At 51.0% G+C, this 27,787-nt stretch overlaps 1 protein-coding gene and 1 pseudogene across 1 annotated transcript; one reads left to right on the forward strand and one right to left on the reverse strand.

Moving 5' to 3' along the window:
- Positions 1 to 406: 406 nt before the first annotated feature.
- LOC127198391 (40S ribosomal protein S11-like) lies at positions 407 to 870 on the reverse strand (annotated as a pseudogene).
- A 2,129-nt stretch (positions 871 to 2,999) lies between these two features.
- On the forward strand, positions 3,000 to 25,259 carry Tmprss13 (transmembrane serine protease 13). The gene is made up of 13 exons (XM_051155724.1): positions 3,000 to 3,005; positions 6,879 to 7,158; positions 8,190 to 8,294; positions 10,840 to 10,962; positions 12,044 to 12,173; positions 14,513 to 14,605; positions 15,474 to 15,517; positions 16,653 to 16,815; positions 17,618 to 17,790; positions 21,711 to 21,809; positions 24,112 to 24,254; positions 24,412 to 24,564; positions 25,166 to 25,259. Exons 1-13 carry the CDS (start codon positions 3,000 to 3,002, stop codon positions 25,190 to 25,192), a joined length of 1,539 nt encoding a protein of 512 aa, XP_051011681.1. The 3' UTR covers positions 25,193 to 25,259.
- Positions 25,260 to 27,787: the final 2,528 nt, after the last annotated feature.

Here is a 27,787-nt window from a genome sequence, read left to right on the forward strand (position 1 = left end):
ACTTAGTGTGAATACGTGGGAGTGCATGTCGGGCTCCGTGCTGGGTGGGAAGGCTGGCTGATGTAACAATGGCCACTTAGCTTAAGTGTTTTGTTTTGGCAACACAGCTTCCTCCTGGGCCAGCAATAATGCGGGTGGACTGTACACTGGCAGCTGGACAGGTGGGAAAACACCACAGAGGCCTTGGAGGCCCTAGGTAGGTGAAGGCTTCTCCACAGGGGACAGCCCAAAGCACCCACTAGGTCCTAGTGCTATACTGTCACTGTGCCTGCATCTGTAGACAGGACAGGCTTAGCAAGGAAACAGTCAGGAAATACCCTGATGCACTCAGTGTTTAGTTTTTGTTCTTTTTTTTTCTAAGTTGGAAAATAGCTTTATTTGTTCTGAGGAGCAGGCCAGAGTCCCCTTAGAACTTCTGAAACTGCTTCCTGGTACCAGCAGCCTTGGTGACCTTGAGCACATTGAATCAAACAGTCTTGCATAGGGGCCTGCACTCTCCCAAGGTGACGATGTCGCTGATCTGTACATCCCTGAAACAGAGGACAGGTGCACAAGCATGTTCTTGTGGTGCTTCTCAAAGCAATTGTAGTCCCAGCCGATGACAACAGTTCTCTGCGTCTTCATCGTAGTCACGACACCAGATGGGATCCGACCTTGGATGGAGACGTTACCAGTGAAGGGGCATTTCTTGTCTGTGTAGGTGCCTTTGATGGCCTCCATGGGCATCTTGAAGCCTAGACAGATGGTTTTTTTTTTTTTGTAGTACCGAGGGAGTTTTTCCTTGCCAGTTTCTCCCAGCAAAACATGCTTCTTGTTTTGAAAGACTGTAGGTTGCTTTTGGTAAGCATACTCCATCTGAATGTCCGCCATCTTCCTGGCAGCCTGAGAAAAAGAGAGCTAGGCCAGCTTCCGGGCTTCCTTATTCACTATGCGAGGTCTGGAGTGGAAGTCTAGTTTTCATTTTTAATCTTAATGTAATGTATGAGTGTTGTGGGCTCTCTCTCTCTCTCTCTCTCTCTCTCTCTCTCTCTCTCTCTCTGTGTGTGTGTGTGTGTGTGTGTACAGTGCTTATGTGGGAGTGAGAGAACAACCTTGAGTGTTGCCCCTTGCTTGACCCGGTCTCATTTCTGCCGTTGCACACATACTTCAGGCTAACTGGCCTACGTCCTTCCGGGCATTCTCCTGCCTCTGCCTCCCACCTCATCATAGGAGCACTGGGGTTACAGATGTGTACCACCATGTTTGGCTTAACATGGATTCTTGGGATTTGAACTCAGATCTTCATGCCTTCATGGCAATACTTTTGTCCCATGAACCATCTCCTCGGGCCCACACGCCGTATTCTCTAAAGTCGTTGGTGAATGAGTGAATGAATGAATGAATGAATGAGCCATCAAGGAAACCGTGAGGTGTGATCTAGTGGGTCCTCCTGCTTTCTTTCATGCATCAAGGCATCCTAAGCTAAAGAAATTGGGATGCTCACCCAAGGCAGTCATTTTCAAGTCCTTGAAGCAGCTGCTTCTTTTATTCCAATGAAATTTCGGAGCAAGGCTGTTGCATGAGAACATGGGAATCTCTGTCTGAGGTGAGTGAGAAAAGGGCTCAAGCCTCACCATAAAGGCCTGTGGCTGGGCCCCATGGTATCTCCCTGAGAACTTATAACTTATGGGGACCCCTGGAAATCAGTTGTCAATCCCTTCATAGGCATGAAGGAGCTGAGAGCATGGCGGGGACACAACTGTCCCCTAACCCACACACCTAGCTAGGAACAGAAGCTTCTGTGCTTCACACAGGGCCTGCCGAGCAGGCTGGTGGGGGTTCCTGACTTCTGTGTATGTGTCCCGGGGAAGGCCAGCCATGTGTTTGGGGAGGAGGCAATGGAGAACAGTCTGCATTTTGAAGGACCTTGTGTCTATGGAGTTCCCTAAAGGGAGAGAGTAGGGGAGGCCCATGTCCTAAGGGGGCACAGTGAAGCCTGGCTTTGTCTCAGGCCAGTCTGGTCCTCACGGGGGTGGGGTCAGAGCTCCCTCGTCACAGCCTCCCCTTGTCCCTCCTTCCTCTCCCCTGTCTTCCATAGACAAGAATTGTCAGGCCTTGACAAAGGGAGCTCCCAGGCAGGACAAGGTGAGGCATACTTATTCGTCCAGTACATGAAAGGCAGAGACAGGAGGATTGTGAGTTCCAGGCCAGGCGGGGCTATATAGCAAAATTCTCAAAAAAACACAGAGTGCTGGGCTCTGATCGTGGTCTAGCCCACACACCTCCTCCTTTGACAGTCCTTAGAACTCAGGGTTTCTAGGAAAGAGCGGTACTCCAGAGCCTAAATCTGGTCTTGCTCACTGCGGGGTGGTAGGAAGAAGGCTAGAGTGGGTATAGCATTAAGAAGCAGCATGAGAGTGGGACCGGATCTGTGGCTCTGCCACTGCCTCAAGCTGGCATCCTGGGTACATCCAGAGCCCCTCTGAACCTTGGCCAGCTCATCCTGAAAGAAAGCGTAGATCAGTGGGGACTTCAAGGTCCTTCCATCCCAGTGTATCCCCAGAGTGATGACTTGGGAGTGGCCTTGGGAGGGAGCTTCTACAGGCCTGTCTTAGATAATGGGCTGACACTGAAGTGGCCACTGGGCATTTTCTGGGCTCAGCATGTAAAGCTTGTGTAGGGCTATTTCTAGTGGTCTGCGTGGGGCAGGGAAGCCAAGGGCTCAGCCTGCAGTGGCAGTTAGCTAACTGGCTGACCCCACAGGACACCCAGGGGAGGTCAGGGGCTGTTAGATAACTCCCACCCAACACCAAGAGGAATCACAAACGTGTTCCGTTCAATTGCGGGTGCAGAATGCTTGCTTGGGAGCCGAAGGAGAGTGGGCACAGGACTAGAAATGGGGGCCTTGGGAGTCTTTATGTAGCCCCTCTTCTGCTATATAGGACTTTGAAAAAGGTGTGTGTGTGTGTGTGTGTGTGTGTGTGTGTTGCATGGATGCGCATGTGCAGCTATAGGAGGACATGGAGGTCAGAGCAACATGTCCACTGTCTTTCATTATTGCTGTCCTCCTTACTGCCTTAAGACAAGGTCTCTCCTTGAACCAGAAGCTCACTGATTCTGTTAGTCTGTGGCGGGGGAGCTCTAGAGATCAGAGTCTCAGTACCCCCAACACCAGGGGGACAGCCACACACAGCCATGTCCAGCTTTCTGCCCTCCTGTTCTCCCATGATGCACCAGAACCTCTAGAAAGTCCAACAAGCTGTGAACAATGCACCCAGAGCTTGTCAGGCACAAGTGGGAACATTGGCAGCTGCGACTCATTTGATGGTCAACTGTTACTCTAGGGACCACGGGGGTGGGGTCAGAAGGAATGAATGGTAGCAGCAGGAAATGGCTCAAGTTATGCAAGTGCTGACTCCGTCCCAGACAGCTGCCCGTGCGGCTGGAACAGCCTCTGGTCTGCAGGGGGCTGTGGGAAGGGCAGGGGCCTGAAAGGACTGGGTCACGGGTTCTTTTTTGCAGGGATTGTGTTCATTGACAAAAACGATGCTTGGGAGGCCTGAGTTTTTGGTCTCCTAGCTCTGCCTTAGTACCTAGGGACTTGGAGAAGTTTCCTCCCTTCCTGGAGCCCCATCTGTTGTCAGGGCGAGGTCATGTCTCTGTATGGGAGGATGACATCGCCGCAATTGCTTTCCAAGGATGGAGGGGGAGGAAATGAGTTGGTGCTGTTGTAGGTTAGACATCAGGAAGCCGTTCCAGCTGGGTGGAGTGGCAGGCTGTGAGACGCACGAAGAGCGAGGCTGTGGGCTCTGGTATTGTCATGGTGCTTCCGAATGTCCTATGAAGTCCGGGTCAAAGTTCAGAAGCTGCCCTCCTTGGGCCTCTGGCCTCCTCTTCCTTACTGACATCCTCCTGGGACTCACACACCTTCTCCAAGTGGCATTTCTCATTCCAATTTTGGGGTTCTAGGTCTCTCTTCTTGCACAGGTTTGCGGGGCCTACATTACCCAGCTTTCACCCCGGCTCACGTAATAGCGTGCTGACGCTGTCAAGGCTGATGCTGAATGCCCTCCAACTCAGGGTCACCTGCCAGTTTTCCAGGGTTACCTAGTCTGGCTTCTACTGACTTCCCACCTCGCTGGCCAACTTCTTCTCTGTTCTCACTCTCTTCCTCACCCAAACTTCACACTCTCGTCAGTTCTAATGCCCTGGACTTTGCCCGGACCACCTCAGCCTTCTCTCCACCAGCCCCACCTACTTCTGTCATTTCTTCTCTTTGGGATGAGGTGCGAGGATCACGGGATCACACCTGCAGATAGATCAGAACTTCCAGGTCATCTCTGGCTACACTAAGAGTTCAAGGCTAGCCTGAGCTACATGAGACCCTCTCTCAACAAGCAAGCAGACAGACAAACAAACAAAACCAAAGAGGGAGGCCAAGCATGACCATTCTTACCAGTTTTTTTTTTTTTTCACCAAGACCCTTGTGAGCACCAGACTGAATAGCATGTGTGAAACTGAAGATGGTGAGCCCTGGAGAGACGAGGGACACCCTGGGCTCATTTGTGACATCACTGGTCACAAACTGGTTTAGCTAGAACCCAAGCCCTCTTCCTTAATTGACCTGGAAATTTGAAAATTGATCATCTTTTGATTATTAATTTCTTAAATGTGTAATATGGTATACTCGTATGGAGGCCAGAAGACAACTTGCAGTATGTCAGTTAGCTCTACCGTGTGGGTTTCAGGAACTGAACTCTGGTTTTCAGGTGTGGCAGCAATCTCTATTACTCATTGATTTATACCTCATCAGCCCTCAGTTCCAATATCTGAGGAGTGGAGCTAACCATGACAACTAAAAAGAGCCAGTAGGAGATTGGCATGGGACCAAGTAAGGTGCCTCGTGGGCTATTATCTTCTTCAGAGCTTGACCCTCATGTACAGTCCAGGCTTGTTCACATAGATCTCTGATCGTAGACGGAGGAGATGAGATCAACCCTGTTCGTACATGTAAAACAAGCTCTGACGGGCTCTTGATGACCTGCCCAAGAAAACCCAGTAGGGGATGGGCACAGCCCTACTCAACCAGACCGATTTCAAGTCAGGCATTCTTAAAGAAACAAACAGACCCACTGCAGCAGCCGGCATCTCCACAGCCCTCACTGGGTACATGTGCTTTGCATGTCTCATCTATGACTACCACGACACCAAGCAGGGTGATTACCCATATCTTGCAGATAAGGAAGCTGGCGTGGAAAGGGGTGAAGTCACTTGCTCATGTCATGCAGCCCAATTCGGGCATAGTTGTAACCCTGACCAGCTGCAGTTCTGGGTCACAAGACTCCAACCGGGGAGTAGAGGGAGTCAGAGATGCAGGGTGGGGGACACTAACCATAATTTACAATAAAAAGTACCACAAGGTCAAGTTCCCACCAAGAAGCCCCTGGGCCTCGCCTCAGCCCCCCCAGTGGGGCTCTTGCCTTACAGGACCCCAGATCCCAGCTCTTTCGTCATGTTTCAAATGCACAGTGAGTGCCCTGTGCCTTTGTCCAGAAGACAGCACCAACAGTTTCTCCTTCTGCCTCAGGGTGGAATCCTGCCTACACGGTTTTGGTAATCCAGCTCTAAGAACATGAGCTTCTAGAAGTATTACCAGCTCTTGGGATGAGGTTAGAACCCCCACAAGGCTACAGACAGGAAGATTGGTTGTAGATTCTAAAGTGTATTTTATTGTATCAAATCATAGGAATTTCCCCAGTACTGGGGATGTTTGAAGCGAATTTACAAGGATGGACACCAGTAAGGGTTCTGTAATGCCAGGTCCCTGCCAGGAGCCAAGACTCAGGCCACCACTGCTGGAAGGGTCATGCCACTGAGGCCCTTCCCTCTAAATGAAGTACCATAATTTGTGTTTTCTTCCAACACTCTTTTCTCCCGTACCCCATGGCTGTTGAACCACGCTCTCTTGATCCTGAGTACGGAAAGACAGAGGCGAGGAAACCATTACTTAGGTGGCTCCTGTGTCCTGGGCCCTGGTGGAGACTTCCCTAATTAGAGCCAGACTATTTTATAAATCAACAAAAAGCTTAAGTGATTGGGTGCCTGGCTCCATTCCTCTTGCTGTGAGAGGACAGGCCCAGGGTTAAGGCTGAGGGCTGCCTGACTGTCATCAAGTGCAGTCTCAGGTGAGGGACTCCCTCAGGGGCAGAGTCATTGCCCAGCATGCCCAAAGCCAAGTTTGGGTAAGGGGTGTACTTCAATGATGGAGCATTTTCCTACCATACACAGTGCCTGGGGGTCAACTCTCAGCACCTCTAAAACCAAATGTCTTGTCTAGTTCTACCTTCCTTGTCCCCACGCCCCTCATAGGGGTCAGAGGTGAACCTGCTTGCTTTGGAAATCTGTTCTTCAGATGACACCCACAGGAGGGTGGCCTCAGTGTCAGAACATCTGGAACAGCAGAAGCAGCTGCCTGAATGTCCCCAAACGCATTCAGAGGCAGCCCTGTGCAGCCAGAGGGAATAAGGGTACCCATGTGTACCCGCCCCTTCCACTGATGGGCCCCAGCAGCTCCCTATGGGAGAATCTCTTGTCCCTGCCTTGAGCATGGTCAAAATCATCCTCAAATCCAACACACAGGCCCCAATAAAACAAAGATGTGGCCAAACCGACTGCCTCGGATTCCTGGAGGAGAGGACTTAAGAAGTGTATTCTCTGTGTCCCACTCATAAGAGACAGTGGTGCTGGTTGTGTCAGATGTTCTCAAGAGGAGAACTTTGAGCTGCACGGGCCTTCCTCTGTCCCCTGCCACTTGCCCCAGAGTATTCATCTACCACTCACCACAGCTGGGATAGGCTGGCTGGGAGCAGGCACAGGATTGCCCTTCATTCTATTTGCAGAACGCTTCTCCGGCAAGGACACCTCCTCCACAGGCTTCCCCAGCCCGGGCATCTCCAGCAAGGACACCTCCTCCACAGGCTTCCCCAGCCCGGGCATCCCCAGCTGGGGCATCTCCTTCCAGGTCATCGTCGGGCAGGTCATCATCTGCCAGGTCAGCCTCCACGACATCCTCCCCAACGAGAGTGTACCTTGTTAGAGCAACACCAGTGGGGGCTGTCCCCATCCGGGTACCTCCTGCCAGGTCAGCACCAGCCACCAGGGCCGCCAGGGAGAGCCCAGGTAAGGGGGTCATTCCAGGGAGGGCAGAGAACCAGGGCAGTGTCTTTGGGCAGAGGGAAGCTCTCACTGAGAACTCTGCTCCTCACGCCCCTGGGATAATGACATGGCGGACAGTCAGAGTGGAACACGGGGGAACTGGAGGGGTGAGGGTAGAAAGGGACCATGACGTCACAGTGAAAAACGTAGGCAAAAGGAGGAGGGAGGCATAGGCCAGGAGCAAGGAGGCAGTGTGCTCACTGCTGAGCTCCAGAGCTCTCCAGGCGGAATGTTGGGGCTGTCCTGCTCCGGGTAAAGCTCCAACTTCAAGAGCAAGGGCTCCTGGCTAGAGGAGGGCCTGTTTCCTTGGGCTGACCTGCGTTTCTGCTGGGTAGTGCACTGTAGTGATCAGCATGCCCGCTCATACATAGAGGAAGAAGAATGTCCACTCCAAGCTTCCAAACTTGTGGGGGCGGGGAGGGGATGAGGTCCAGCAGTTCATCTGCCATGAAGTCCAGGAGGCCAGTGGACCTCAAGGCTTGGCTCTGCCCCCTTGGGAAACTGTTTCCATTTACCCCCAGGCACCAGCCCATCCCAGTTGCCTCCCCCGCACCCCCATATAGTCAGGCCTGGTTGCTACTTGACTGTGAAGAAATACCCAAGGTTTGGGGACCATCCTAGCCTTTCCTTATCCAGGGTAGGAGAGGCACTTTGGTGACATGGATCTTAGAATGAGAAGTTGCATTTGAATCTCTGTCCTGCCAACCACTAGCTTAGTGACTTTGGCTAACTCCTTTCATTTCCACGAGCCTGTTTTCCAATCGACAGAATGTACCTAATAAGCTCAGGGGATGTTATGAGGATGAAGTGACAGACCGCATGCCTGGTGCCTGGCTTAGAGGAGGGTCCTGGAGGAGGGGCTTCATAAGAGGACTGTATGGGGGAGGGGCAAAGCTGTATCAGGATGCTCAGGAGCCAGTTTTGCTTCCTTCTTGGCCTTCCACCATGCCACACTCCTCCTCAGCAGCCTTCCTTCCCTACCACCCTGTTCTTAGGTCTCAGTTTGCCCAAGATCTCCTGGCAAGAGACCCAGAAACAGCTGCCACTCATCGGGTGTGTCATCCTTCTCATTAGCCTGGTGATCTCGCTCATCCTTCTCTGTGAGTTGAACAGAGGGGACAGGGTGGGTTTGGGTTGGTTCCATCGCAGAACGGAGTAGGGTCAGGCATGGAGTCATACCACAGGGATCTTGGATCCTGGGATATCAGGCTCCTTTGAGATAACTGGGGTAAGAGTGTGGGGTGTCGTGGGCTTCTGGGTTTGGGCCCATCAGTGCAGATGGATTCTGATGATACACTGGAACAATTACATTAACTAGACTGGGCTCCAGTTCAGTATCTTTGAATGGGATGCTGTTCATCCTTAACCATTCAATTCAGCACATATGTCACGACATCTTATTCCACTTTTCCCAGACCAGGAGGACTGTGTGAAAGCAGTGCACAGTTCTTGGCATAAAAATCTCACCCTAGAAACAAGCAGCTATCTATGAAAACCAACATTCCATAAAACAATGAACCCCCACACACACACCCCCACTCCACCCCCGTGCCGCTGAAGGTCGAAGGGCCATGTGTGCTGTCTGGATTCAGGCCCCTCATGTTGTCCTTTGGAAAAAAAAAAACCCAGGACATGTCCCAGGTGCTTTGATCAGAAATCCATCAGAAGCCAGGCCAGAGGGGAAGGTAGGAGGGAGCAAAGACGAACATGTATCATGTCGTTCTGTCCCAGGAAGGTCACTCACTCCCGAGAAAAGGGAGCTAGAAGTAAGTGATCTCAATGTGACTGTGAGGAATAAGTGGCAGAGGCACGGGTTAGGGTGCAGGCAATTGCAGATGAGATACATGAGACTAGCTACATATCTCCTAAACGTCAGGGGTGGGGGAGGGGGAGGGGCACAGGTGGCCAAGGCCTACATTGGGTAGAGGGAAGCAATCCATCTACCCAGAGGGAAGATGCACATTTGAGAGCCAGGGGCCCATCTGTTCAGCTACACGGAGCCAGAAAGCTTTGTGTTTAGGCTCGGAAGAGAGACTCTATAGAAGAGGCAGCATGAGATGACAAATGGAAGGACAGAAGGGCTCATGGGAACTTCTGGTGGCACGACTGTTAAAGGAAGAATCTGTGTGCCATCATATCACGACTACACTACCACTCACTCCGGCCCGGCTTCCTATCTCGGCTTCCCTTGAGCTGTATGACTTCAGGAAGTTAATTAACATTTTGAGCCTTGGTTTCCCAACCCAGATGATGTGATCATTATCACAACGCATGCGATGGCCTCCATGTTCCTCGGGCTGAGACCCGTCCATTCCTTCTCCCTTTGCCAGCAGAGTACTTGGCTTCTGAGAACAGAGGGAATGGCCCATGGAGGGAGCATGAGACACTCAAGGGCAGGCTCACCAAGTAGTCTCAAGGCTCTAACCTGGCTCTGTAGCATTTCCTGCAGCTCCTTCACGGAGGCCAGAGAGGTAGTAGGGTCTGTAGGCCAAGCCTGGCCTCCGGGTTCCACTCCATCCACAAACACTCCACAGTGCTCCTCTTGTTTGTAGCATTCCCAAGCATGGTGAGTGGGATGCTGAGGGCTCCCTAGAACTTCAAGCATCTACGGTGAGCAAAGAGGAAGGCAGGACACTGAGAGGAGAGCATGCAGCCCTGAGGGATTAGGAGGATAGATGTGTGTCTGGACTGAGAAGGGGCTGTCTCCACAGGTGGCCTTCCCTTGAGTGACAGAGACTGCTGGGAGCTGGGGAGATGGCAGAGGCTGGGAGGTTGGGTGAGGTGGTAAATGATAGGTCTGTGGGGGCTCCACAGGGAGCTGTCTCTGGGCACTAGAGTGACAGCTCAGGTTTGAAAAGAGACTGGTGTTGGAGGCAGAGGAAGACATGGAGCTGGTTCCCACAGAGGGTGCGAGAAGTTTCCTTGCACATTTGGAAATCAGCTACCTGGAGTTGCCTGCTGAGTGGGAAGACACTGAAAGGCATAAAGAGAAGCAGGGAAGGACCAAGTACACGGGGTCCATGTTTAAGGGTGATGGAGGAGGATGCAAGCCTAGGAACTGCCGAGGCTGGCATCGTGGTATCAATTGAGAAGACAGACCAGATGGCAGCATTCCTCTCCCCCCGTCCCGCGCCCCGTCTCTCTCTGTCTCTGTCTGTCTGTCTGTCTGTCTCCCTCTCTCTCTCTCTCTCTCTCTCTCTCTCTCTCTCTCTGTGTGTGTGTGTGTGTGTGTGTGTGTGTGTGTGTGTGTGTGTGTGTGTGTCACAGAGAAGAGGGGCTGCCAGGGGGGTTTTAAGAGGGAACTCTGGGATACAGGAGGAGATGTTTTCTACTAGGCCATCCAGCACATAGGGGTAAGGAAGCTTCCAAAGTAGGACCCATGTCCCTCTCTCATCATTTCTTTTGGTCTTTTTCCTTTCTCTCTGGGTAGCTAGCTGTTCAAGTGTGTCTGGGCTTCCCTGATTGCAGGAGCTTTCTAGAACATTCCTGAGCAGCCTTTCTTTCCATACAGATGGGGGACGGGAGCCCCAGAGTCCAAGAGGGATTGCAGGTCGGTGTCTGAGAATCCCCAGAGCCTTGGGCTGCTGAGAATCCTGTCTTCGAGTTGGCGGTAGCCAGCTGTGTGCTGTTTGTTTTGTTTTCCAGTCTACTTCTGGCGAGGCCACACAGGGATCAAGTACAAAGAGCCAATGGAAAGTTGCCCCAACCATGCAGTTCGCTGTGACGGAGTGGTGGACTGCAAGATGAAGAGTGATGAGCTGGGCTGTGGTAAGAAGGCTGGGCATGGGGAAGCACGTGCGTGTGTGCATGCCTGTGGGTGTGCATGTGTGTGTGTGCATACATGTGTGCATACACATGTGTGTGCACTTGTGTGTGTGTGCACACGAGTGTGCATGTATGCATGTGCATGTGTGTCCGAGTGCATGCATATGTGTGTGCACCTGTATGTGCATGCATGCTTGTGTGTGTCTGTATGTGAATGTGTGTAGGTGTGCATGTGTGTATGTGTGTGTGTGTGTGTGTGCGTGTGAGCATGAGAGCATGTGTTGCCTACATCTGTATGTATGCTCTGGCTACTACACACAATATTGTGGGATGTCATGGCTCAGGCAAAGGCAATGGGCAGAAAACCAGAAGATTTTGGTTTGAGTCACAACAGACAAGGATTTGAAACTTGATTTTGAGTGTCATGGATAAATGACCTGCTTTCTAGGGCTTTTGATTTATAATTTTTAAAGTGAATGGACTGGGCGAGATTGGTGGCATGTAAAAACCTGAAACTCAGTGAGACAGAGAGAAACAGAAAATCTGACTGAGGGTGCTCTGGAACCCCATTCCTTTTTGTCACGCCTCTGACTTGTGACCCTTGTGGTTTCTTAATGTCCTAGTTGAGCACAAAGACCTGCTGAGCTCTCGCCCTCTGTGGTTATGCTTGTACAGTTTTAATACCCTTGCTAAGGGGTGTGGCCACCTGTCCTTTCACCTTCCCATCTATTAATACATAGGCCCTTGACCACGACTGCACCTATCTACGGCCAAGCCCAACCCAAGAACACACACTCAGATCAGTGGTCCTATGCCCCTCACCATCTTCTCTGAGCATGTTACTGCCTCAGGATGAGATGCTTGTCCGTCTCCCAGAAATGGCCTCCTGAGTCTTGCTGGATGAACAGCTGCCCAGCCGCAGCCCCTTCGCTTCAGCTCTGTGCTTACTGAAGGCCTTGGCCGCCCAGCCATCACTTCTTGGGCAGCTTTCCCACGCCTCTCCCAGGAGCCTCTCACAATTTACGCCCCGAGCTTGAAGCTTCCTGGGCTCTGAGATCCTTCTCTGCCCTTTTCTGCTCTGCAGTCAGGTTCGACTGGGACAAGTCTCTGCTGAAGGTCTACTCGGGGTCGTCTGGTGAGTGGCTTCCTGTCTGCAGCAGCAGCTGGGACGCCACCGACTCCAAGAGGACCTGCCAGCAGCTGGGCTTTGAGAGGTGAGCATCAAATCAGTCCAGCATGGCTACACAGAGAGAATCTGTCTCAAAAATGTTAAAGGAAGAAGGAAGAAAGGAAGGAGTGAGGGAGGGAGGAAGGGAGGAAGGGAAGAGAGAAAAAAGAGAAGAAGGACTTTGCAGGACCTTTGCTGATCCTACCAACTCAGGACCCTCCCCCCTCACTGAGGCATTGAAAACGGGATCTGCTGGGTGGGTGTTGGGGGAACTGTATTTGTGAAAGCACCCTCATGGTCACCACCACCACTGAGTGGTTCTGGGATGGCTCTGTGAGAGGTGTGGGTATTTGGGCATATCTTCTGACACATGGGCACTAGGAGCTCAGAAGTGTCCATAGTTGTGACTTGGTTATGAAACTCACTGAATGAGAAATAAGTAGGACCAGTGTGATTCGGCCAAGTCCTACGATGCAACACATTAGCTATAGAAGCTTTACACCAAGAAGCCAGTATTGGTGAGTGAAGCAGGAAGTGACTGACCCTTCCTACTTGAAGGCGCATCCCGCCTGAAGCCCATATAGGCACCTCCGCTCACCATTTTGGTCTGAGTTGTGTGTGTGGCTTCACAGGGATGGGCATACATATGTGGAGGCCCGAGGGTCAACCTCAGGTGTTTCTCAGGAGTCAGCCACCTTGTTTGCTGAGAGAAGCTCTCTTATTTAGGCTGAAGCTTGTGAGGTAAGCTGGTATGGCTGCCACTGAGCGCCTGGGATCTGCCTGTCTCTACTTCCCAGTGCTGGGATTATGAGCTCCCTCCACGCCTGCCTTTCACATGAGCCCTCTTGCTTTTGCAGCAAGCACATTGGCAGCTGAGCTGGAGCCTCAGGCCTCTCTCTCTCAGTTCTGAAGCTGAGTGGCTTAGGGGTAGATGGATGAGTGTGAGGCTGTGGGTGACCCTTAGAAGAAACACCTAGAAAGACAGGGTTGGAGCTCGCACTCAGAGCTAGCTCTCTGCCACCACCTCAGCCCTTGGTGGGTAAAGGAGGGACCGACTGATCCATTCTGAAGACAAAGGGGTGTCTTTGTCTCTGAGCCACTGTGTCATCTCATGCAGGTCTGATACCCCTCAGCATTCTCTCTGAATGCCATTTATGCAAAGAGCATCCTCAGAGCTTCTAGGAGACCATGTGACACATAGGCACAAGAGAATAAGACAAGACCCTCTAGTGTGATGTGGGAAAGGCAGCTTATCCCAGCAATCCCACACCAAGGGTATGAGTGGGGTTCTGTTGGGGCAGGATGGAGAAGATTCCTAACTGTGCTTGCTTAGAGGAACTACGTATTCACAGGCCCAGTTCACAGGAGGATGTAGAATGTTCTAGAAATGTATATAAGTTCTGAGCAGAGAGTAGAACATTCTGGAATCACTGGGGTTCTTGTGAAAATGTCCCTCACAAACTGAATCTTTAGGATTAAGACTAAGAACTTTTTTTTTTTTTTTTTTAAGCAAATGCCCAAGGTGATTCAGAGGGGTGCTGCTTTAAGAGTCACCTTCAGATACACTGGGTCACTTCCCGGGGGGACCTTGAGCATGCAGGTTGATGCTCAGTAGGCTTAGGGCAGTGCTGATGCCACTGGACTGTGGGTCACAGTTTGGATAGTTAGGGTTTCTGTTGCTGTGATAAAACATTACGACCAAAGACAATTTGGGGAGCTCACACTCTATCATTGAAGAAAGTGGGGGCAGGAACCTGGAGGCAGGAGCCGAAGGCAGAGGCAATGAAGGAGACCTCATCATCCTACTTGCATATATACTCAGCTTGGTACCACCTGCCCAGGGTGGCACCACTTATAGTGGCCCAGGGTGGCACCACTTATAGTGGTCAATCATTAAGGAAGAAAATGGCCTACAGACTACTGACTTGCCTACAGGCCAATCCTATGGAGGCATTTTTCTTAGCTAAGAGTTCTTCTTCCCAGATGACCCTTGCTGGTGTCAAGTTGACATAAAAACCAGCTACTCCAGCTATAAAAGGCTAGATGGGTATTCTCAAAGTCAACAATGCCTCAGCCCTCCCTGGGTGCCTCCCAGAGCTGTTTCTCTAGGTCTGAGGCAGAGCCAAGAATATGCTTTTCTAAACAGAGACTGGTGACGTGGCCAGACCCACACCATCCTGGACAGCTGCTGGGTCAGTCGTAGGGCTGGTGGGTGCAGAACATGTGGTGGATCTGGGCTTTGAAAGCTATGCAGGAGTGGCCGCTGCACAGGCCGTTCAAGTAGGCCTCAGTCTGAAATGAAAGGCTGTGTGTGGCTCTAATGCCGCCACAGGACTTGGGTCCTGCTGCCTACCACGGTATTTATTCTTCCCTCCTTTTTTGCAGTGCTTACCGAACAACCGAGGTGGCCCACAGGGACATCACCAGCAGCTTCTTACTTTCTGAATACAACTCTACCATCCAGGAAAGCCTCTACAGGTGCAATGGAACACCCCGACTAACTGTGTGCAAACAGACAGGGACTGCTGGAGGGTGCTTAGAGTCGGGAATCCCTCTGTCATCCTGGGGCTCAGACTCCAAGGCTCCATTGCTAAGCCAGGAGCACTATGGACACCTTGGGCTTAAAAGCTCTTGTCTGAGATCTGGTGCAGAGATCACTCCAAGGTCAGAGGTTCCTGCCTCCTAATCTCTAAGGGTGACTAAAAAAAAACCTTAGGGATCCAGAGAACTAGGTGTTTGGATTAAAAGGCTCCACAAGGTGGAGTAGAAAGATGCAACCCTGGGGACAGGAGCAGGAGCAGGGGTCTGACAGGTACAAGCCGTGAGGGCCCAGGAGGTGCATCTGGGAAGCCTTGGCCCCTCCTGCCATCTTTGCCCTACAGTCCCTTTTTGTCCCAAGCTCCCTGCTGAGGAAGATGAAAGGCAGTCTTCCAGCCTAGCCTGGCTTACCTAATGTGAGGGGAAGAGAAGAAGCAAGCCTCCAGTTGAGACATGGTCCCTCGGTGCCTGCTTTGGGGGTAGGCCCTCTGCATGCTACGTTGAGAAGCATGGGGCTGTAGAGGAGGCTCGCTGCAATCCGCTTTAGTTGTAGAAGGAGGCTGGGGCCATGGAGGCTTCCTTGGGTTCAGATGCTGTGTGCGGCTCACCGTGGGAAAGCTTGGAGGGGAGGGGAATGGTGATGGAGCGTTTGCTCACATCCACCTTCCTGGAGAAAAGCTCTGCTAGGAGAGGGAAGGGTTGGCTCTCTGCTTCTGTTAGTGGGACAGGATCTGAGCAGGTACCAGTCAGGAAGAGGAGGCAGCTACTGACCATGCCCCCTTCTCACCTTTTGTGTCCCGTACTGCAGGTCGGAATGCCCTTCCCAGCGGTATGTCTCCCTCCAGTGTTCCCGTAAGCTGTTCTTCTTTTTGGAGCCATGGCCTATGGGGCTGGGATGAAGGGCTATCTAGGGCAAAGGGATGGAATCTTTCTAAGGAAGATGGTTGCTCCTGCGACCCAAGCCAGTGAGTCTGCTTCAGAACCAGAGATCCTGTAAGACGTTGGGGTAGAGTGGGTAACACTCCCCTTCTCTTCCTTCTGACCTTGGGGTCCTGCAACCTGTCGTTCCGAGGGAGTCATATGAGTCTCCAGGACTTTTGGTAGGGGCTGAGAACTGAGGGAGGCAAGCAGGTGGGGGCTAGCTGAGAGCTTTGTGTCAGCACTCACTTGAGTGCTTGTCCATGGAGGGTACCATACTTGTGTCTGTATAGACATGGCTGTATTTACTGACTTTGAAAGCCCCACAAGGCAATTGCCATTAGTCACTGTCCCTTGTAGAGAGCTGATATCTGACCTGGGCGTTGAGCCCTAAACCCTAGCTGGTAAAGCCAGGGTGCAGGCTGGCTCACTGCTATGGACGTAGTGTCCACTGCTCAGAGAGTGCTCTCTCTCTCTCTCTTTCTCTCTCTCTCTCTCTCTCTCTCTCTCTCTCTCTCTCTCTCTCTCTCTTTCTCTCTCTCCTCTGCAAGCAGAAAAGCCCCATGTCTGAACATATGAAGCCGGCTGCCCTCCTTGTCCTGGGCTTGACTCATTTCAGAGTTGCTCCCTGTGCAAACCCAGCTGTGCATCATAGGAAATATATTTCTCCTTCATTTTGAAATGAGAGATTGCCATACAAGTGCTCTTCAACTCGGGCTTGTGATAGCATTTGTTGCTTTTCTGAGCCCTTGATGACAGCCCAGACTCAGTGCCGAAGCACTGAGCATGAAGTAAGCATTTGCCAGATTAATGAAAGAAAGAGAGAGAAAAAGAAAGGGGACAAGGCAGAAGCCGCCTGGGCTCAGACTTCCTGGTAGGTAACATCAGAAGGTTAAGACCACCTAGTACTGCTTCTGCTTGGACAGGGGATAGATGTGCCACATTAGACTCTGTGGACAAAGGCTGACCTTCAGAATAGGCCTACTCATGCCTGCGTTGAGCTCAAGAAGAATGGGAGAGGCTCTAAAAGACGCATATGTCATGTTCTGTCCTCTCCATCTCCCCCCAGACTGTGGTCTGAGAGCAATGACTGGGCGGATCGTGGGAGGGGCTCTGACCTCAGAGACCAAGTGGCCCTGGCAAGTCAGCCTACACTTCGGCACCACCCACATCTGCGGGGGCACACTCATCGATGCCCAGTGGGTGCTCACCGCTGCCCACTGCTTCTTTGTGTAAGTGCCTGAGGGGCCCTTGGTTACATGCTGCTGGGGACCTGGAGCCACTGGGAAGGGCTTATAGACGCTTTAGTCTATGACTAAGCCTAGTTCCCCAGGGTCAGGCAACTCAGCTATTGCTCAAAAGATCAAGTGCAAATGAGGGTTTGGTTCTGAGTTTGGGCCAAGGATGAAAAAAACGAGGCCCCAAGAAAAAGTGGGGCAGGCTAGAAGAAAACCTCCAGATCATCTCCCTGAAGAGCAAACAGAGTGAAGCTCCGGCTCCTTACCATCTCCCGCAGCAACAGCAGAAGAGTCTGACAATCAGGGGTGCTGTATCAAGGCTTGAGGAACAGGGGTATCAGGGGGTGGTACAGTTGGCTTCTGAGAGTCCCTAGCAGCCTGTGGGGAGCTATAGCACAGACCTTGTGCACAATGGCTCCCTGATTAAAGAATCTTCGCTACCTTGTCCTGTCTAAATCTCCATGGCTGATGGCATCTGTTCCACTGCCTGGACTTCATCCTTAGTGTCAGGCAGATGAGGTAGTGAGGTGAATCCCCCACACAGGAATCGCATATTCCTTTGCCTTTTCCGGCTCTAAGATGCAGGACAGCCAGTTCAGAACAGTTATGAGGAGACTGTCAGATGGTTTAGGGCTTCATAAGGTCTCTATCTCATCATACCTCCAGAGGTCATTTTATCCATCCTCCTGTCTCCAGGCTGGTGCTCCTGCTTTGGCTTGCCGTGTGTAGCGGATTCGGCCAGTGAACTCTGCCAGGTATATAACTGGATAGCTTTCATATTCTGTGGCTCTTGTAGGACCCGGGAGAAGATGCTGGAGGGGTGGAAGGTGTATGCAGGCACCAGCGACTTGCACCATCTGCCTGAGGCTGCCTCTATCTCCCAGATCATCATCAATGGCAACTACACCGACGAGCAGGACGATTATGACGTTGCTCTCATGAGGCTCTCCAAGCCCTTGACCCTGTCAGGTGAGTGAACGTGCATCCCTGCTTCCCAGAACCCTTGACATGGCAGCCTCTGGTTACATAGCTCAGGGCTCCAGGGTGCCATTATAGCAGAAGCCAAAGAATTTTAGAGATCATTGCACGGCATACACTTGTTTTACAAGTAGGAAAACTGGGTGTCTGGAGGAGATGGCTCAGTGGGTAAAGTTCTGGCTATACAAGAATGAGGACTTGGGTTCAAATCCCCAGAACTCAAGTAAAAGCCTGGGCATGGCAGCATGTGCCTGCAATGTCAGCACTGGGCAGCAGAGACCAGGGCCCTGATGGGCAGCCAGACTTCTAGTTCAGTGAGATACCCTGTCTCAAAAACATAAGGCATGGAAGTGATTGAGGAAAGACATCTTGACATGAGTCTTTGACCTCTATACCCTTGCATGGGCGACAGCACCTACACATGTATACACATCTGTACATGAGCGCTCATGTGGGGGTACATATGTGCGCGCACACACACACACACACACACACACACACCACAAGGAAAGGAAGAAAGAAAGCAATAATTGGAGAAACATAGGCCCAAGATTTAGAAATATGTGCGCCCCAAATGACACATCCCACATAGCAGGCCAGCCACGGGTTAGAGCTTGTAAACCAGTCTTAATAAGTACAAATAGATTGGGTTGACTCACCGTTAGTGACTATGCACTTAACAGCTGCCAGACAGTGTGCATCCGTTACTTGTCTCATTGCTGAGACAGAACACCTAGTAAAAGCAGGGTAAGGTCACAAAGATTTATTTTGGTTCTTGGCTTGAAGGAATACAGACCTTCGTGATGGAGAAGCAAATGGCAGGTAATTTCATGGCAGCAGGGGTGTGTAGCTACTTTCTCATATCCAAGCGAGATCATGAAATGGAGATGGGCTATACACCTTTATGTCCGCCCTCTTAAACCTGCTTCCTCCAGTGAAGGCTACCTCCTAAAGGTTCCACAAGCTTCCAAAGCAGTGCCAGGAGGTTGGGACCAAGTGTTAGAATACACAGGCTTGTATGGGGGCATTTTACATGTAAGCCATGACACGCTGGGAGAGATCTGATATGTATGATTGGGTGCATTCTGCCCAGCCAGCCCAGCAGAGCAGAGCCTATGAGCTCCATTTAACATACAGGGAAGTAGAGTTTTAGAGAGCGAGATGCTGAGTGAGGCCGTGAGTGGCAGTGACTGGTTGCTGTGACTCCGAAGCGCGGTTCTTCCCTCGGCTCTGGGCTAGCTGGTGGTGCACATTACAGGGAAGAGCACAAGTTGAGCCCAGGTTTGTGCGGCTCACCGCTCCAACCTGGGAGCAAGGGACCAAATGAGGCTGCGTGACGGGAAGACCACAGAAGTTCTCAGATCACTGGGGACACTGAATGCCAAAGAAGGCTTCACTCACTCACTCACTCACTCACTCACTCACTCACTCACTCACTCACTCATGTGATTACGCCTTACTCTGTGTCTACTACACAGCCAATGACAAAACGGGAAGCTCACACCAAGATCACCAGGAAGGGCCTGCGATGTCCTGTCAGGGGAGCAGGAAGAGCTGAGGGGCAGTCAGATGTGGCAGGTTGGCGGGCAGTGCAGAGGATAACTATGGTGATGTCTAAAAGAACTGACGGGACTGCTCACTCTATCAGAGGACCCAAGTCCCTAGCACCCTTGTCCAGCAGCTCGCCTCCCTTCAACTCCAGCTCCAGAGGCCCTGACACCCCTTCTGGCTTCCATAGACACCTGCATTCTTGTGTACATAGTCACACAGACACACATATACATGTAATTAAAAATTAAAATCTTTAAAGGGAGTGGTAAAGGGAGGTTAAGATGGCTTAGAAGAGAGCCTGAAGAATAGGGCCAGGGTTGTCTACTATAAAAGTCTCACGGAGGCGAAGCATTCACTTCTCTGTTGGAGGACTAGGCTTCCCAGAATCCTTGGAGAGCTCTGATTGGTCCAAACATCCTGGAGCCTTGAGCCTGTCTGAGAATGGGTATTTCCTCATATGCTCATTATGAGTGCAGTGTCTGCTACCCATAGAGCAGCTGGCTCATGAGAGCAGGATGAGAAGGAAGAGCCTGGCTAGAGCTTTGATGTACAGATGTCTTTGAACTGGCTTCTCTGTTGCCATGCCCACCCAGGCTCAGCTATGGAGCCTAGAACTAAGCTGAGGGCTCAAGCAGCCTCTTTCCCCCACCCCAGCCCCACAACTCACACAAACAAACCATGAACTTGAGCAGCCTTCTCAACTTTGCACAACTCTAAAACCATTTGGCTGACACACCCGTGTTTTACCCAGTTCCTCTCCTGGTGTGTGTGTGTGTCCTGGGACATGATTCTTAAGTCTAAGAATCCCAGTTCCATTAATATAGCCCTAGGGTCAGAGCATATCCTCAGGGCAGGATTTTCTTGAAGCACGGTAGTTTCTATGAAAACTCAAAATTTAAACTCCTCTTCAGACTTCAGAAGTCTGCAGCTAGAGACACATACAACCATGTTACATGCTAAGACACATTTCAACAATGAGTATAAGGGAGAATGTATGGTTTGATTTTTTGTTAATAATCAATATTACCCTTTTCTTTACTTGTGTGCGTTTACTCACCAGCAGACAAAATGTGTAGATACCAACATTTATGCCCCAATTCATGAAAGAAGAATTCAACGTGTGTTCTGGTCTCATTTATGTTGCTATGATAAAGGACCCTGACTAAAAGCAATGTCGGGGTGGGGGTAAGGGTTTATTTGTCTTGTAGTTCCTGGTTATGGTCCACCCTCTCAGGAATCAAGGCAGGAACTCAAATAGCTAGTCATATCCCATCCACACTCAAGAGCAGGGAGAGAATAAATGCATCCTTGCTTGCTGCTTAGCACTTAACTAGTTTTCCTCCTCTTTTAAACAGTCCAGGGTCCAGTCTATGAAATGGTGCCAATCACAATGGGCCAGGTCTTCTGCCATCTATTAACGATCAAGATAACCACACCCTCCCTGCCCCCCCCCCCACAGATTTAACCACAGGCCAGCCTGATCCAGACACTTCCTCAGTTGAGATTCTCTTCCCAATGATGCTATGTGATAGCAAGTTGACATTTAAAACTAACAGCCACAACCTGAATTATTCCCTCTCTCCTCAATCTCCCCCTCCTCCATCCTCAAAAGTTCATCGATCCCTGAGTCTGGGTCAGGCCGAGAAATGAGTGCAGAATGCAGCAGTGACCATAACAAGTGACTGAGAATGCTGCAGTACCCTAGCAGCAAATATTTCCCCTCCTCTGGCTCAGATCTGGGTGGTCAGTATCATCTAAGGGGATCCCATGCCTAGGGTGCTTATGATGGGCTGTTCAATAACACTTGGTAGCTAGTGCCTGGCATGGGAGCTAGTCAGCAGGGCTTTGTGGTCTCAGTCTTCAGGGTGTGTGCTCCTCCTGCTTGGGGCATTTGCTTACCCCATGTCAGAGGAATGTTTATACAGAAAGCCCCAAGTGGTGGCCAGCCAACAGGTACCTCCTGGATCAGGTGGCATGCAATATGGCCCCAGAATCTGAAACTTATCTTTCATTGTCCACCCTTTGAGACCAAGGCCTGGAAGAGTATGAACCAAGAGAGATGCTCTCGACAGAGAGACTTTCCTCTACCCTGCGTCAGCTTGGCTCAAGCTGACTTCCAAAGTGGCACACAATAACAGGGAACCAGAATGGCCTTGTGGGTGCCGGCAGCACACAGATGGCAGCAAAGGTTCAAAGGAAATGGCTGACTTTCATACCCGCTCATTCCAAAGCCTCAGAGAATTCAGAGCCGCTGAGAAAGCAGGGATCAGACTCCTAGAATCCCGGTACTCTGCCCTATCCCACCCTCTACTCAAGACCCCACCTTGTTTCTTCTCTGACACTTAAATGTCTTGTTGCAGCTCACATTCACCCTGCCTGCCTCCCTATGCATGGTCAGACCTTCGGCCTCAATGAGACCTGCTGGATCACAGGCTTTGGCAAAACCAAGGAGACAGATGGTGAGAAACAGAGATGCAAGACTCTCTCTCCCTCCCTCCCTCCCTCTCTCCCTCCCTCCTTCCCTCCTTCTTCCCCTCTCTCCCCCAGGCTCCCCCCTCTCTCATGTGTGTGCGTGCGCGCGCGCGTGCATGCGTGCGTGCGTGCGTGTGTGTGTGTGTGTGTGTGTGTGTGTGTGTGCGTGTGCAGATGAAGCCTTTATCAGGTGAGAGTTTGGGTGTATAGACTCATAGTTAATATATGAACATGGACACCTGTAATTGTATCAGCACAGTCCATGTGGCAACACCTTCTAGACAAGGCTGCAAGGAAGCCCTTCTGCCAATTAGGTGGGTTTACTGTTCAGGATAGTGGAGGAAACACACATTTCATTAAGAGGCTACTAGAGAGGTGGGCGGTGGTGGCCCACGCCTTTAATCCCAGCACTAGAGAGGCAGAGGCAGGTGGATCTCTGAGTTCAAGTCCAGCCTGGTCTACAGAGTGAGTTCCAGGACAACCAGTAAAACTCTGTCTCAAACCCCCCTCCTCCTCCCCACATACACAAAAAGAGGTTATTAGAGGAATGGAGAGATGGCTCCGTTGGTTAAGAGCATTTATCTCTCTTCCAGAGCACCCAGACTTAGTTCTCAGCACCCACACAGTGGCTCACACCTGCCTGTAACCCCAGTTCCTGGGGATCCCAGGCCCTCTTCTGGCCTCCAAGGGTACCGGGTACATAGACAGAGACAAGAAGCTCATACACATAAAATGAAATAATTGAATATGTCTCAAAGAGGCTACTAGAATGGGCTTATTGTAGGCTGTGGGTAACTTGGGGACAGGTCAAGGATGTGGCACTTTTCTCTAGGTTGGACACTGTTGAGAAACAGTGACTGGAAAATGTAAAAATCTCATCTGGAAGGAAGGTGGAATCTAAGACTCTCATGGTGGAGGAGCAGTGGGCCCTGTGCTGACTGGCGAGTCTTGAACCCAGAGCCTCTTGTTCATGGTAAAGAGAAGTGCTGTACCACTGAGTGGCATTACCAGGCCTTTCTTTACATTTTATTTTGAGATAAGTTCTCAGTAGGTCACCCAGCCTAGGCAGCCTAGGCTTGCCTTGAACTGATGCTTCTGCCTTAGCCTCCAGGGCAGTTGAGATTACAAACCTGCACCTCTAGGCCTGGCTGGGACCTTGTTTTCACTTGTCCTAAGGCAAGATGATGAAGTAGTTTGACTTGGCCTCAGTCTGAGTGCCTTGTCAGGAGTCAGCTATAGATGACTATCTGTGTCCCTCTCCGGGACACTGTGGCCTGGCTAGCCTGGCCACATTCAGACCGACTCCAGCTGTTAGGACACTATTCCTTGGCTTCCTCTGGTGGAAAGCTGACTGGCCTGGATACAGCTTTCTCACCGTCCCCGTTTCGCTGATTAAGTACCAGAGGTGGGCTAATAATTCCTTCAGTCCTGTGTGTCCACACGTATAGACGAGAGATCAAGACATGCCCTAACATCTCTAGGGTTCTGAGAGCAAATGGCACATGAGATGGTGCTCTGACTGTAGATGGGCGTGAAAAGTCAATGAGTTAGTTACTCCGCTCATTGCTGCCACAAAATACCTCACAGAATGGCTTCCGGGTTTGCTGGCTCATGGTTCCAGGAGACAGACTCTCATGTCAGGGGTGTTGCAGCAGCATAAACTTAGGCAGCTCATCACACTGTGTCTTCAGTCAGGAAACAGAATGAGATAAGTATTGCTGCTCAGCTCCCTGCCCCCTTTAGTCAAGACAGGGTTTCTCTGTGTAGCCCTGGCTGTCCTGGAATTTGCTCTGTAGACCAGGCTGGCCTTGAACTCACAGAGATCCGCCTACCTCTGCCTCCTGAGTGCTGGGATTAAAGGCGTGTGGCCCTACTACCCTGCTCCCTCTCTTTTTTTATCCAGTCTAGGACCTAGCCCATGAAATGGTACTGCCCGTATTTAGGATGGGTCTTCCTGCCTCAGTTTACCTAGTCAAGAAAATCCCTCAGGGGCATTCCCTGAGGCTTCTTTCTGAGGCGATTCTAGGCCCTGCCATGTTGGCAATTCATATGAACCACCACAGGCAGGTTATCCATAGGCTTGTGAGTGTGCATGGGAGCAAGTCCCTGTTTTCTGGCAGGCGAAGGTGTGTGCCCCACCATGGAAGGATGGGCTTGGACACAGATGTAAATGCTCTCTACTCCTGAGAGGCTTAGGATCTGGGTCCTGAGGGTGCAGCTGACAGCTGTGAGGCTTTCCATAGTCTCATTGGCTTCCTATCTTCTGTCCCCATGTTCATCTCACTGAAGAGAAGACATCTCCCTTCCTCCGAGAGGTGCAGGTCAACCTCATCGACTTCAAGAAATGTAATGACTACTTGGTTTATGACAATTACCTTACCCCGAGGATGATGTGTGCTGGGGACCTTGGAGGAGGGAGAGACTCCTGCCAGGTGAGGTCCTTGTGGGTGGCGCTCAGGTCTCATGGCCCTGGAGATGGGAGGAGGCTGGGGTGCCAGGACTGACATGGGGACATGAGACCCACCCTTTTCCTGATTTGAATCTTCTTTTTAGCACCAGGCTGACTCACCCTCTGGCTCTTCCTTGCAGGGAGACAGTGGAGGACCTCTTGTCTGTGAGCAAAACAATCGCTGGTACCTGGCAGGTGTCACCAGCTGGGGCACAGGCTGTGGCCAGAAAAACAAGCCTGGTGTGTACACCAAAGTTACAGAAGTGCTTCCCTGGATTTATAGCAAGATGGAGGTGAGTGCTCAGTGCAGACATAGAGCCTGGCGGAGGGTGGAGGGTGTTCAGACAGGGGCCACTTGAGCCCTGTGTGTTTGTGGATGCCCAAGACGAGGTTAGATGTCAGGCATGAGACTAGCCCAAGATGTCAGTTTTCCTCCTTTTTCCCCTGGAACAGAGCCCGGAGGGTTGTAAATGGTTGAACCTAGGTGTAGTGTCAGCACCAATATTGTTCTCTCCCAGTGATAGTCAAAGGCATCCAAATTGGCCACTAGAGTGTGCTAGGAAGCTACCTTCCATGGCAAGAAGTTGACCATCAGAAAACATGGATCCACTCCCAGCTCTGTGGGATCTGCTCAGCCCAATCCTGCCTCCCTTGCCAGTCTCTTGTCTACAACTGTAAAGCTGGGTGCTATGACCAACCCTCCCATATTCTGTGGGCAAGGGAAGATTTGATGCAAAACTCAGGGGCAGACTGCGCCAGAACCCTGTGCCATGAGCCTCAGAGGGCATCCCCTCTCTCCCGGAGAATGTGCCAGGTGGCTTCAGCTGTCCTCTAGTCCTTGGGCTTCTGTGTCTCGTGCTCACTTTTACCCTGTTTTCCTGCTCTCTTCCTCAGAGTGAGGTACGCTTCCGAAAATCCTAACCATGCCTTCCTCATGTCGCTGACTGCTGTGAAAATCCTGGCCGAAGGGACTGGCCATTTGACAGCATCTGGGCCAGTGAGCACCAGGCACCTTTGTTTCTTCCACCTTGGCTGTCTGCCGCCTCTGTGAGAGTGCGTATGTGGGGTGTGTGTGTGTGTGTGTGTGTGTGTGTGTGTGTTGCTATTCTTCTAAGTTCTTCAGAAAACAGGAAGACTCGACTCTTCTCAGAACTCCAGGCTGGAAATCTGGAGTTAAGAGTTTGGGCACCAGGTGTGTTCCTAAGAGTCCATAAGTGAAGGTGGAGCCAAAAAAGAAAATTAAAAAATGAGCCCAGGAAGGGCCTGGAACATGACAGCAGCAGTTGTCACTCCTCTGACTCTGACTTGGAGGCCAACCTGGATTGGACAGACGCCCAGAAGCCAGTGACATCATTGCTGCGCTGGGATAGCAGCAAGTTTTGTCAGAGTCTGGCTTTTCAGTGCCCAGACCACAAGTCCTCGGTGGAAAGCCACTCCCACGATTGTTGAGAACGTCGGGCCTGCTATGGATTCCAGAGCTGAGCTCTACTGTGGCTGCCCATCTCTGGGTGGCAACTGTGACTCAGGCTTGCTGTACTTTTGGTCACAAGCTGTTGGGGTGGATTTTATTTTTGTATTTAAAATATAGAACTAAGTGTGACTTTAAGAAACCTCCAAAAATCCTAGGGACCTTTGGAGCTTTTACACGAATCACTTCATGAACTCCAGGGGACTCGTGGGAGTTGTGCCGCTGCAGCGTCCTGCGATATATCACTGGCTTCATGAAATTGGGTGAAATGCCTTAAGGAAATCCTCAGGATGGGCATCTCCAAGTCGGTATAGAGACCAGGGCCCTTTGCACCACTCAGGGAAGAAAAGCCTCATCTGGGCTGACAGATAAGTGCCACGCGTGCTGCTCTAGCCTCTGACTACGGTCGGAAGAACTGAAGATGTGTGTGCTGCCCTGGTTAGCCTCCCGGGACCCATGGGAGAATCTAGGTGTATAACATTATTTACACCCAAAGGCTGACTATGAGGTTTGTTTCTGCCTCCCTTATCTTTCAGCATGGAAGAAAAAAATAAGAACTGTCCTCAGAACCTCTAAACTGCCCTTAGGGGTGGGGCTAAGTTACCATGGTCCTGGTACTTCCCAGGCCTTTTTCTTTTGGTCAACTGTTCCTTTTCAGCCCCACTCTCCTCACCTTCCTTGGGTCTACCAGACCTCTTGTGATACTCAGTCTCCGAGGCAAATTCAAGGAGATCAGATCAGCTCAGGCAAGCTGGAGGAAGCTGGAGTGGTTGGGCAGCATCAGATAAGGCTGGAACCTTAGGGAATGTCTTCAAAGTTGGGAAAGGGGGCAGCATTCACATCTACAGAAGATTCCAGCCATGGGCTTCAATAATAAAAGTGTGTGACACAAAGAAGTCGGCTGTTTCTTTGATGATGTAGGTTAGAAAGTCAAGATGGCCTGTACTGTGCCCCAGTGCCGCAGCGTCTCAGACAGGTTTCTTGTTGAGTTTCCCATCGTTGGGTTCTGTTCACCCAATCACACACCTGTTCACTGATGATACCAGAGCTTAGTGATCTCAGGTACTCACGCCAAGAGCACAGAGCACCCTCTACCCTGTGTGATGGAAGTAACAACTAAGTGCACATACCGTGCTTGGAACGTGGTCATGGGAGCTGCCAGCCTCCTCTACAGAGGTCAGAGAAGGCTTGGCCAAGGAGATGAGGTTTGTTTTGAAGTGAGTTTTAAAGAGTAGGTGGACATTCCTAGAGTAGACGTGGCATGGGAAGGGCACTCCAGGGTTAGTCTTGTCCTCTTCCTCTGCCTTTTTTATTTCAGCAAGAAGGGCATTCATAAGCCCAGGCGATTACCCACTTCTTAACAAGAGGGCAGATCAGGTGACCTTTGGCCTCTTCCAAAAGAGCTACCTCTCCATGCTGGCCCCTAACCTTGTTGTTGTTGTATTGTTTTTCAAGACAGAGTTTCTCCATGTATTCCTAGTTGCCCTTGAACTAGCTCTGTTGACCAGGCTGGCCTTGAACTCACAGAGATGCACCTGTCTCTACCTCCCGAGTGTTGGGAATAAAGGCATGAGTCAGCCACCACCACCCGCCTGCTCCCTCATTTTTTAAGCATTTGCTACATTAACTTTGACAGTTATGACTCCACTAATGACTGTCCAGCACCACTACCACACATGTGCATGCCTGTGGCTACAGCCAGCATTTTTCCAGGCGTGCATGTGCCTGGCCTATGAGACATCTATTTTGTTTATATCTTTTTTATTTTCAAGACAGGGTTTCTCTGTGTAGCCTTGGCTGTTCTTTGTATATCTGGATGGCCTCAAATTCATAGAGATCCACCTGCCTCTGCCTCCCTGAGTGCTGGGATTACAGGAGTATGCCACCATGCCCAGCTCCTTTGTTTTCCCCCACCTCTCTCTCTCCCCCCAAATGAACTTTTATTTATTTACTTTTCATTAGTTTAAACATGGGAAGGGTACAACATCACACGCATTCTGTGTCCAATGCCCTCCGCGGGAATTTGGCATGAACCGTGCCACTGTTTC

This window comes from Acomys russatus, chromosome 14 (genome assembly GCF_903995435.1).
Source record: "Acomys russatus chromosome 14, mAcoRus1.1, whole genome shotgun sequence".
Classification (NCBI taxonomy): Eukaryota; Metazoa; Chordata; class Mammalia; order Rodentia; family Muridae; genus Acomys; species Acomys russatus.

What these genes read in the sequence shown, in the direction of transcription:
- Tmprss13 (XM_051155724.1), top strand. An exon ending in GATCTCGCTCATCCTTCTCT is followed by an intron (nt 8,295 to 10,839) that starts GTGAGTTGAACA and finishes TTTGTTTTCCAG; the next exon opens with TCTACTTCTGGCGAGGCCAC. An exon ending in TGTCTCCCTCCAGTGTTCCC is followed by an intron (nt 15,518 to 16,652) that starts GTAAGCTGTTCT and finishes ATCTCCCCCCAG; the next exon opens with ACTGTGGTCTGAGAGCAATG.